The following is a 12,291-nucleotide window of genomic DNA, read 5'->3' as shown; positions in this document are numbered from 1 at the left end:
CATCAAGAAAAGAAGGAGGCTTGGAGCTGTCGAGGCACCGCGGGTTAATTTTAGAAGTAGTGTACCAAAATATTCCCTTTTAGTGGAAGCCATGACTTCTTCGGCGAAAAAACGCTCCTCTGATGATTTTGATTATGATGGTGGTAATGATTTTGTTGTTAAATTAATCAGAAGATAATAGGCTAGCTAAGAAATGGGCCTATGTTAGCTAGGCTAGACTACTCACCACCATCTTTGTCCTCCTTCTTTAACGCACAGACTAGACAGGACAGAAGTGAGACTTTTCCTGGTGCAAGCTCACTGGATGGCCTACAGTAGGCCTATCGCAGTAATAGCCTAGCCTAGGAGGTTTAGTATTTAGTAGTGAGTCTGACCAGACAACTAGTAAACAACTAGTAGACAACTGAAAGTAATAGATATTGGGCCACTTAGGACTAGGGCCTAGGCTAAAAAAAAAAATAGGCCCTAGATCCTGCTTTTTTAGGCCTGGAGGGGGGGGGGAGGGGAGAGGCTAGTCTAGATTTATAAGTCTAGGCCTACTTCGTGAATACTTACCTGGATAAAAATGACCATCTAATTGCATTGTTGAATTTCAGTGTTTGTGTTTTTTTATTGTTTCCTCAGTTTTCTTTTGACATATATCAAGATGTCTTTTATGTTTAGGCTTTGATTTATTTATGTTTATGTTAATCTGTATTAAATTCCGGATGCTCATTAATTTTTACTTTCTTTGTTTACAGATCATTTTTATTTTGTATCGTGCATATTTATCGTGCACCAGATAATTTCAATCAATCAATAAATTTGTGTCTTTCCGTTCGTGTTTGACAGATAAACCTAAACATACAAAGCTGGATGTGAGCCGCAACTGCCCTTATTTGGACACAATAAACAGGTAAATTAGTTTTGTAACCTTTGACTAGTGGTAGTGGTACAAGAACTAAAGAAATCAAAGTATGGTTCATTACTAAGGAAAGTTGATGTACGTCAATGTTTGGTGCTACACTTTTATAAGAACACTGAGGCTGCAATTGCTTAAAAAATAAGAACAAAATAAAAACAAATTGAGGCTGAGGTAAAATGTCAAATGAGGTTTTTGAAAACCCCCCCAAAAATTATATCTGTACCTTATGTGCATTAATGTAGGTGTGACTATGTAATACCCCCTATAATCAGGTGTACTGTCATTTGGGGCCATTTTTACCAGGTCTTTTTTCTGGGGCAATTTTTCCAGGGCATTTTGTCAGGGCCCTCTTTTGCTGTAAAATAACAACAAATTAAGAACATTTTGAGCCTGAAATTGGCCAAATATCTCCTCTGCTTTTTACATGGGTTGGTATATGTTCAAAGGGCGCCCCCACTGGTACCGCTCGAGTGTACTACCGGCAACATAACACAACAAACATACATATGCCATTTGTACGTTATCATTATGTGTATCTTCCCCGAATTACCAGTCGTTGAGTCTGTGGTTCTACAATTTATAATAAAGAAGTTATAAATGCAAGAATGTTACCGTGATTTTAATGAGTATACTCGTCCTTGGTGCCCTCAGCAAGACCCTGTGGGCGAGTATACTCGTCGCTGGCAGCCAACGTGTTAATGGAAACTAAAGTTACCATAAGAATCATTGATTAACTGTTGGGGATTAAATTCAGCCATTGGTCACTATCCTTTCTGATACTAGAGTTTTTAGCATCTCTTTTATGGTTTCATAATGTACAGTACATACTTTTATTGTATTAATATATTTTGTGCAGGTCTTAAATATATAAAGTGTTCATTTTTGGTGTATTTATGTAACTTTGGTTGATATCATGTTTACATTTTTGTATTTTTGTGAGACTGAGTGATTGTGTTTATAACAAGTACCCATAGAAAAGACCATTACAATATACAATCAAAATTAAAATAAAGAAATTTCAGTAATTACGAATGATTGCTATTTGCATAATTCACTAACATTATTTTATTGATTTATTTTATTGATAAACCAATTCCTCTCAGGCATCTGCTGGATTTTGACTTTGAGAAGCTCTGCTCCGTCTCCCTCTCCCATTTGAATGTCTACGGATGTCTTGTGTGTGGCAAGTACTTTCAAGGTAATTGTACACTATCATTTTTTTTACTAATATTTTTAATTTATTTTTAAATCAGTACACGCCCAACAAAAATTGAACCGTTTTACTGTTACAGGTTGGAGAATTTTATACTGTACATTTTATTCTCCTGATCTTATTGCAAGGATTTTTTTTTAATATCTCTTTTTAAAATTATCTATGATTGTCATTTTTACATTGGATCTTTTCTATAATTTCAATTCAATTTGTTAATGTCTTTTTAACACTAAATATTATAACATATTGTATATATTTTGTGTTTTACGTGTAATTGTAATACTGTATTGTAGTTTAAATTGTACTTGACAATGTGTGATACTCAAAAAAAAAAAAAAAAAAAACAAAAAACAAAACAAAAAAATCATTTTTTTTATATATATATGTATTTTTATATACAAATCAATAAAATGAATCTTAAATCTTTATCTTTTAAATTCATAACTTAGATTAATTAAAAAAAAAATATATTTAGTGCAGTATTACTACTAAATGGTTTTTACCTGTGAGTTGCCATATATGTGTGTGATATGACATGCTTCGGTGATATATAATGTTTTAATGGTCGTTGTTTGATGTCATTTTTACATTGTAATTTTTATAGTTCATTATATTTGATCATTCTTTTAATTGTTTTACTGTATTTTAATGCGAGAACTAAATTTCCGACTTGGAGCAATAAAGTGTATCTTATCTTATCTTACATCTCATGCTCATTAGCAATTTTGTCACTTGTCTAATACAGTAGTGTGGACACTTTACTGAGTGTTGAGTTTTATATTGCTCTCTGTTCGGTCACAAATTTTGGCCATGTGAATTGATCTTAAAAGTATTTGTATTTCAAGTGAGCCATATTTGAAAAACAGTATAGCAGTAGCATTTCAAATATGTGAGCTGTCGTGGGAAAATGAGTCTTGTGGTACGCAAGTTCAGTTTGATATATTCAAGAATATACAGTATATCTGAAGTTATATTTTGACAAAAATTGCGTTTTTCTGGTAAGTTTAATAAATATATATATATTTCACAGCAGCAAAAGTTCTGAGTTAAGTTTCCTAAAGGTAATCATGTTTTTGAGGCACATTTTTTTAAAGCTATTTTTCAGAATTGATACGAAAACCAACAAAAAATTCATCAGTTGTTTATCTTTAGAGGCAATTCTCTCTTAAGTAAAATGATCTTACACCGGCTTTACTGAACCTAGGAACATGATTCAAAGACCAAAATAAAGCTGATATTGTCATCTGTCGAAAGTATATCATTTAAACTCATTTTTCTTTTTTCGTACCACAAGACTCGTTTTGTCACGACAGCTCACATATAATGTATTATATACATCGTTTTCATTGGTTATTTCTGTTTAGGTCGTGGACAGAAGTCTCATGCATACACCCATAGTGTGCAGGTGAATCATCATGTGTTTTTGAACCTTCATAGCTTAAGGTTCTACTGTCTGCCAGACAACTATGAAATTATTGATTCATCATTGGATGATATTAAGGTACGTATCTACTCTTCACTAACAGGTTATTTTAAATTTACGCAGTCAATCATGACTAACTCACCCAAACCTGTGGCCGTGTCCAAAATTCTACAACAAATTAAAGATGGTCATACAAGGAAGATTGCACATGACCATCTTCATGAAATTCCACCTCCCCATACCACACCCTTAAACTCTGATGTTCCACACCCACATTTAGTACAATATGCCAGGTGTCTTTTCCCGGTTCTGCCATACGTCTCGCCTCATAACAACCAACTTCATTTTGTCTATCCCATCTTTTCCTACTCCCACAAAAATGTGCTAGTTCTGTTGCATCTGGGTGAAGAGAAAAACTTAGATAAAGTACATTGCTCATTGTCATTAAAGATGTTAAAGTCTTATGGTTTTAAGAGGTTACAGTACATAAAAAAGTATATTATAATCATCATTTGTTATAGCTAATCATGTTCTCCAAAAATTTCCATCGAAAAGAAAACTAACCAAAGAATGCCTTTTTATATTTTAAAAACATTTTCACCTTTCGTAAATACATGCAATTGTTTATATACACTCCATTTTACAATGAAAGTTGGTTTTATTTTATTTTTTCAGTTTGTCTTGCGACCAGTATTCAATGCTGAAGCCATTGATGCATTAGAGACTAGCTCAAAGGTGTCAAGAGCATACGATGGAACGACATACCTACCAGGTATTGTGGGATTGAACAATATCAAAGCTAACGACTACTGTAATGTTCTCCTCCATGTAAGTTTTATATGAACTGTTTTCCAAATTAATGATAAAGATAACTTTTTATTTGTCCTCATTCTAATTGGAAATCAGAATTTTTGACTGGGTCCCTGGGTACCTGCCGAAGCCTGGTTTGGCACCACCTGACTTACCTACAACATATAGAGGACACATACAGACACAAGCATTGTTCTTAATCTGCTGAACTCTCAATACCAGAACCATTCAAGAAGCCAAGCAATCAGATTGAATTAAAACCTGATGCTGGCTGGTGTCTTCAGCAGAAGCAGCAGCTGAACAATACATCTCAGTCAACTGCTCAGTGTCAGTGCCTTCATTCTTCACTATACATTTAATAATTTAGATATAAATATGATATAATATCCTTATGGTGACACAAGCAACAGGTTACTTGAGAGAAAAAGAAATCTTTAGAATTTCTTGAAACCTTGAAGTAACAAAATATAGATGTAGGCCAAAAAACATTGTTTCTGAAAAAAAAGATGATGGTGATGATGATGATGATGATTATCATTATTATTATAGCTATTTTTATTATTATTAACTTTCTATGAATTTTTTCCACAGGCCCTTTCAAATGTCACACCATTGCAGCGTTACTTTCTCCAGGAGGAGAATTACGTCCATATAAAGCGCCCTCCTGGTGACATTTTGTGTCTACTATCGCAACGATTTGGGGAGTTGATGCGGAAGATGTGGAATCCACGTAATTTCAAAGCTCATGTGAGTCCGCATGAGATGTTGCAGGCTGTGGTGTTGTGTAGCAAAAAGAAATTCCAAATCACAGAGCAAGGTAATGCATCGTTGCTACTACTTCAGACCATGGGCAGATTGCTATAAAACGGTCTTAACTGGCAGTCTTAACTCCTCGAATGAAGCCGGCTTTATCACTTAGATGGTCTTACTAAAGTCACTCTGCTAAGACCAATGCTATAAAACGGTTTTCACGTAGACCGCTTTGAGTAGTGAAACGCAAACAAGCTCTCCCTGGTAACATGAAATTGAGGGCGCTGTTATGCTTGCTCAAAAACATGCATATTTATCAAAATGAACGTAAATAAACATAAACCGGTTTTTACAGACACTGGGAAGCTTGCGGAATATTCATCGTTCGATTCTTACTCTTTGACCATCTAGGTCTAGGTCCACCATGATGAAAATGATTTAAGACTGTTTTAAGCCTCCTCCGAGTAGGCTTTAAAATTTAAGACGGCTAACTGGTTAGACCGCAGTATAGCAATGGTCTATAATCATAGACCAGTAGTGACGTTGCAATTAAAGCTGGCTAAGCATTAAGACCATCTAAAGACCGCTTTTAGCAATCTGCCCCAGACCTAACTTGACCTAAGCCTTCTACATTAGAAGGCTGTGTTACAGCCTCCGTTTCACAGTGTGCAGCCAAATGGGGCCTGCAATACCAGCATCAATGACAAAAAGAAGAATATTGATTACTTTTAATGTATTCATATTCTCCACATTATAAGCTTTAAAATGAATCAACCCACTGTTGCTATAGTTATGAATAAAAGTATTATGACTTTTTTTTTTTGCGAACTTTTTTTGCGAACTTTGCATGGGATTCTTTTTAGGATGGGCTTCTTTTCGAGACTATATTTGCAAAGTAAATAGGGAGGCTTTCTCTTTAAAATGAGAGTGCTCTAAATTTTAGGAATTACTACAATAAAACAATAAAACGGGCTACTGACTGTAACATTTAGTCTGTATAATGGGGTGCATTAACCGGCATTATATTACCTAAACTTCTGTGTAAACCAAGCATGTTTTTAATTCATTTTGGTTCTTTGAAATTCATGTACCCTGTACAGTGTATGTACTGTACTATCTCGAAAAGAAGCCCATTTTCAAGATGGGTTTTTTTTAGGCTATTTTGCAAACTGAAGAAGAGGGTGGGTTTGTCAATTTGAGATGGGCTTCTCCGCGAGATTAAAGCCCATTGGACTTCTGTTTTAGGTTTTAACAAACATATAGCAAAAGTATGCAGTATGGTATGCCTCATTTTGACTTCTGATTTTGGTCTGTATTTCAGGAGATCCAGTTGAGTTCCTGTCTTGGTTTTTAAACACTCTTCACATTTCATTGAATGGAACGAAAAACCGAAATAGCAGCATCATTTACAAAGTCTTCCAGGGCTCTATGAAGATCTACTCGCGCAAAGTTTTACCGGTTGATATCTCGGAGAAAGAAAAGGAGGAATACTTAAAAAAAGATGAATATAAAGGTGTGCATGCTATAAATATTTGCTTTTTTTTTTTTTATCATAAAATTAAAAACAGAAGCAACAATCTGGAATTTAGAGTACAGTTGGTGGAACTAAATTTCCATGATGAATGACGAAAGTGGGGTAAATAACCAATGTCATGTGATACAAGTTCACCAATCAAATGACAAGGATCTATTTATGTGTGTTATATAACTTATAGCATTGGAGGAGTCCACCTCCTTGTATACTTTATTAGCTCATACTAAAGCTTTGTCCACACTACCAAAAACTGTTGTATTGCCCATATATAGTCATGATATGCCTATATGTGGTCATGGTGTGATGTCATCATGACCATATTTAGGCATGTCACATGTTTTTTGTCAAATAAAATTTGATAGTCTGGACAGGCCTTTAGGCCATAGTAGATCTTGCTTAGTAATTCACATCTCAAGCTGTTGTATAGTCTGTCTTAGAACCAGGGTATTAGCTGTAGAAAACTAAGGGTGAGTGACAGACACTTTAAGAATAAGAGTGGATTTTAAGGATGGAAAAGTGGGTTTAATAAGGGTGGGTGAAGGGCAACAAAATTAGCTTTAGGCTGGATGGAAATCTTCAAGGCTGGGTGTCCCCGCCAACCTCTGCCCACCATAAATACGTCCCTGTAGTACTGTATTCATACAACAGGTAATCACTGTTTTGTGCCATATTGTGCCATCATAAAGCTATGTGTACAGTATCATATTTTATTTGGAAATTGCTATTATTTGCCGAATTATATGGGTGGTATTACAGTATATCATAATGCCCATATATTGAAAAATCATATACATTTGCCACATAAACTTGATGGAGACCTTTTACATTAAGACTTCCAACTCAAAAAATAACTTAATATCAGATATTTATATCAGTGGGCTTCTTGAGTATGGTAGAGATTACTTGGTTTTTAGCAAATTTTACTTCTTATAACTTCTTTTTTCTTTTATGTCACAGAAACTGAAAGTCAGTCCCCATTTCTCTACTTGATGTTGGATATACCAAGAGCTCCTTTGTTTCGTGATGAATTGGAACAAAACATTATTCCACAGATCCCACTAGCAACGCTAATGGCAAAGTTTGATGGCACGACAGAAAAAGTAAGTGTGTTTCATTTCGTTTATTCATTAACAAGGTAAAAGCAATACAAGACAAAACATATGAACATTTGCTTATGACTTTAGATTAGGCCCAAGCCTGCCTGAACCACAAGCACCAAAAATTATTTTTAACCCAGAAGCCCAAAATACTTGTAAAAAGCTTCAGTTTAGTTCTTCTAAGTTTTAAGAAATGTTTAACATAACCATGTGGTTAAATCATTATAACCAACCAAACTGTGTGGGCCCATGCCAATTTAGTTAGTGCCAAATATTTTTTATACTGGAAATTGACTAATAAATTTATTATCATAAGCTAAACCAGTCACTCCTCACAAAAATTGATTTTTAGTTATTAATACAGCGTTAAACAGTGAAATGAGAGCTATGAGATGGTAAAAGAATCATTTAAATCCGACATTTTGCTATGAAGTTACAGGAGTTTAAACATACAGTTGTTTAAAGAACAATATTTGAGAAATTGGCCTTCAAAGTTTAAGATTTTGGGCATTTCTCAGGCAGAAACCATCACCAAATCGTTAAAAATTGTTGTTTTGTGACATTTTTGTGGGATTCTATGTGAATCAGTCTTTGAGCATCATAGGTTGTTTTTATATACTGTAATCATTTTTTTGTGAGATGATGTAATTAGTTAAATCAACATAAGAATGATTATTGCTTCATATTACAGGAATACAAGACTTACAAGGACTCAACCATCAAACGATTTGAGCTCACCAAACTACCCCCATATCTCATTCTTTGCCTTAAGCGCTTTAATAAAAACACCTTCTTTGTGGAGAAGAATCGAACTATTGTTAATTTTCCAATAAAGTGAGTTATCTTATTTATAATAACATATTTTTAACATATATTTACTCCTAAAAATTTTCTTTTAAATATTTATTGCAAGTGTTGAAGTACTCATTATTGTCATTTCTGTATGTCTTATAAATTGAACTTAATTATTTTTTGAATTAAGTTTCTGTTCCATTTGCTTTTATTTAGTTTATTGTTTGACATTATGAATAAAATAGAATTATATACAGTTAGAAATTTATGAAACATTCTTTTTTTTGACTGACAGTCATTAGATTTTACTGTTTTTGTTTAATTTAAATTTATTGTTTGCAATTGTTTGTTTTATTATCATTAATTTATTTAATTATTCAATTGAAATTATTTTTCACCAGGAATATTGATTTGAAGGAGTATTTATCACCAGATCCTAATGTACGTAAAGCTCATCCAAACACGACATATGATCTTATAGCGAACATTGTACACGATGGTGAACCAGGCAAAGGGACTTACCGTGTCCACATCTTGCATAAGGTAAACAAAAACAACATTTACATTATAATTTTAAACGTCTGTTCTCATTATTTCAATGTATTACTGTACAAACAGACATGCTTTAAACTATTTTAACTGTTATTTTTGATTTGCAGGGAACTGGAAAATGGAATGAAATACAAGATCTTCATGTGTCAGATATCCTGCCTCAGATGATTGCGCTGTCTGAGGCTTACATACAAGTAATCTCTTATTCATTATTATTAAAGTTTACCCACTATTACAACTGTTGTTGTTAGCTACATAAATTAGGTAAAAATACCAAAAACATATTAACATTTTTCAAGGTGGAACTACCTGATTTTTTATTTTCTCAAATATATACAGTAAAAATATATAATTGTTTTTTTTTTTATTGTCCACAATTTGTCATAAAACTTTTTTTTCGTTTTATTTAGATCTGGGAATTGAAGAAACCTGCTTCGAATTCGTCAACAAATCAAACAACAATGGAAACATGATGATTTAGCGACGTAGATTGTAGTTTTACGAATGAAATGTTTTGTTACTACAGCATAAATCCAATAGAATATTGACGAAACATAGCTGTTTAATGATTATCTATAACAGAAATGATATTGATATTTATTTAAAAGCAGGTACAAACTATATCATCTATGACTTTCATATTATAAAATAATTTTAATAATGTTTTATGTCAGTCTTATATTGCATCAACATGGGCTCTTTGCACTTCACCATAATTGTGAGCTGTTGTGACAAAATGAAAAATGAGTTATTGATATATTTAGATAGATGAATATAATTTTGGCCTTTGAATCATGTTCCTAGGTTGAGTAAAAACGGGAGTAAGAACATTTTAAAATTCAGATGTCTAAAAAACATACTTAAGAGAAAATCGTCTCTAAAGATAAACAACTGATAAAATTTGTATTGGTTTTCCTATCAATTCTGAAAAATAGCTTAACAAAATGTCTCAAACAAATTATTACCTTCGGTAACTCAACTCGGATGTTTGCTAATATGAAATATACTTATTAAACTTATCAGAAAAATTGAAAACCAATTTTTGTTAAAATATCACTTCAGTTACTTTTTCTTAAATATATCAAATTGACCTGGCGTACCACAAGACTCGTTTTGTCACAACAGCTCACAATTACTGTACCCAGGACATTCGATTATTTGATACAGTACTTAAGAAAGGCATACTATAGAGGACAACTCAATAATGTTGCAGCATGTGTATTTCAAACTTACAGGTTTGCAGTTGAACTCCAGAGTGGAAAGAAGCATCTCTAGGTATACAGTTAAACTTGCCTAAGTCGACTGTGCCTAAGTCAAATAATTTATAATTCGTTCTTATTTTACATGCCAAATTATTGTTTTCTATTAATTAACAATCTGTAAGTCAAATTTTAATAAGTCGAACAATATTTCAATGGCATTTTGGATTTTGACTTGGGCAAATTCAACTGTAAAGTGCTTTTCCCAAAGGAAGCAATCTGCATATCAAGGGTTTCAAACAACAACCGAACCTAAAGGTTAAGGGTTAAATCCTAACCACTGTGCCAACAAATCCGTAAAATTTAGTTTTACTTGACAGAAAGATTTATGTAAAAGTTTGTGGTTTTCCCATAAAAGTACTCTCTTTTTTACATAAAAAAAAAATGAAAAAAAAAACAAACAAATGAACGATGCAAAAATTTCTTTTCACAAATTCGTACTATGAAAAAATGAGGAATTTGCTGCAGTGGTTGTACATCTCTTGCAAAACTTAATAGTAATAGGCTGTGGTATATATTACACATTGATTGAGTCTGTTAATTCAATTCAAGTTTATTTTAAAAATGCAACACAGAGAAGCCATAATTTTTCAATAACTTTGGCAATAAGTCAATTGCAGTATATGACCCATCATATTAAAGCTTATAATGTGGAGAACATGATATACAGTACCGTAATAAAAATCAATTTTCTTGATTTGGTCACTGATGTTGGTTTTGGTATTCCAGCCCTCATAAAAGTAAATGAGATCAATAACCAGTTAAAAAAGATAAGAATATTGTTGACAAATTGACATGAACAACAATAAAACATTGCTTAACTTTTTCATATACAGTAGTTCATTTTCTTAAATTACAGGAATTAGGCCAAAAAAAAAAAATTGTGTTGGCTACGTTTTGGGAAAATCCCCCCAAAAAATGGGTAGGTCGGTAGGAAAACCTTTTTTTTAAAACCAAATATGTGTTTACGCCTAAAAAGTAGAATATACACAAATAAATACAAAAATTTTGGATTGGCATATTCCAGACTTATTTGCTTATTTGTCGGGTGTGGCCAACACAACTTTTTTTTTTTGGCCTTACTGAATGTAAATAATTTTTGTGATTTAAAATATGTATTAGAAAATAAGTTTCCTAATCAAGATTGGCTACTTATCAAACAGAAATGGTAATAAAATGATAACAATTTTTTTCTAGAAAAATATCTTCATTTTTTTTCATTAAAAGAAGCAAAAGTTGTTTTACATCCTATATACAGTATTAGAAAAACCTACATCTACGATGTAGATGCCTGGAGCCTGCCTGACATGATTTGGACACATGTTCACCTACCCTAATGGACACTTTCGATTTTTTAGCTCCGATGAGGAGCTTTAGAAACACTCGGCTGGTTGACCAATAGATCTTTTTTAGCTCTACTACCTCTATTACACTGCCCTCATGGGGCTAATTGATTAGTAGTTGAATAATAGATTTTTTCAGCTCTACTGCCTCTATTATACTGCCCTCATGAGGCTAACTGATTAATAGTTGAATAATACTTTATCAGCTCTACTGCCTTTAGTGTATTATTCTGCTCTATGTGGGGCTCTAGAAACACGCGGCTGATTGATTAATAGTTGATTGATTAATACATTTTTTTTAGCTCTACTGCCTCTTTATAGTGCCCTCATTGTACCTGTTAAGATTTTTAGTACTTTTTGGTATATATCAAGGTAATTCAACAAAAGGAGGCACATCTCCGCTCTCGAACATAGCGCGTGCGTACAGTCCTTTGATCTTTACTGTGGCATCGACAAACCGATACTAGTTGCGAGTACAGCCGTCAATTATTAGTCCATTATGCGTGCCATTCGTTTTATGGTGTTAGTTTTTATTTTATTATTTTTGGGTACTTCGCAATGTCTGTTACATTTGATTTTTTTTTACCGCGAGCTTGTTAAATGCTTCTATAAAC

At 33.1% G+C, this 12,291-nt stretch overlaps 1 protein-coding gene across 1 annotated transcript; it reads left to right on the top strand.

Moving 5' to 3' along the window:
- The first annotated feature begins 14 nt into the window (after positions 1–14).
- Positions 15–11,536, top strand: LOC117114626 (U4/U6.U5 tri-snRNP-associated protein 2-like). Its single transcript, XM_033258316.1, has 12 exons — positions 15–143; positions 832–895; positions 2,008–2,102; positions 3,482–3,618; positions 4,216–4,368; positions 4,942–5,167; positions 6,422–6,613; positions 7,592–7,734; positions 8,423–8,565; positions 8,925–9,066; positions 9,183–9,269; positions 9,486–11,536. Exons 1-12 carry the CDS (start codon positions 92–94, stop codon positions 9,546–9,548), a joined length of 1,497 nt encoding a protein of 498 aa, XP_033114207.1. The 5' UTR covers positions 15–91; the 3' UTR covers positions 9,549–11,536.
- The last annotated feature ends 755 nt before the right edge of the window (positions 11,537–12,291 follow it).

This window comes from Anneissia japonica, unplaced genomic scaffold (genome assembly GCF_011630105.1).
Source record: "Anneissia japonica isolate Jap-2015-1 unplaced genomic scaffold, ASM1163010v1 scaffold287836_len1076198_cov165, whole genome shotgun sequence".
NCBI classification, from domain to species: Eukaryota; Metazoa; Echinodermata; class Crinoidea; order Comatulida; family Comatulidae; genus Anneissia; species Anneissia japonica.
Note: the sequence above shows the minus strand (reverse complement) of the source record. Positions and strands in the feature narration are given on the sequence as shown.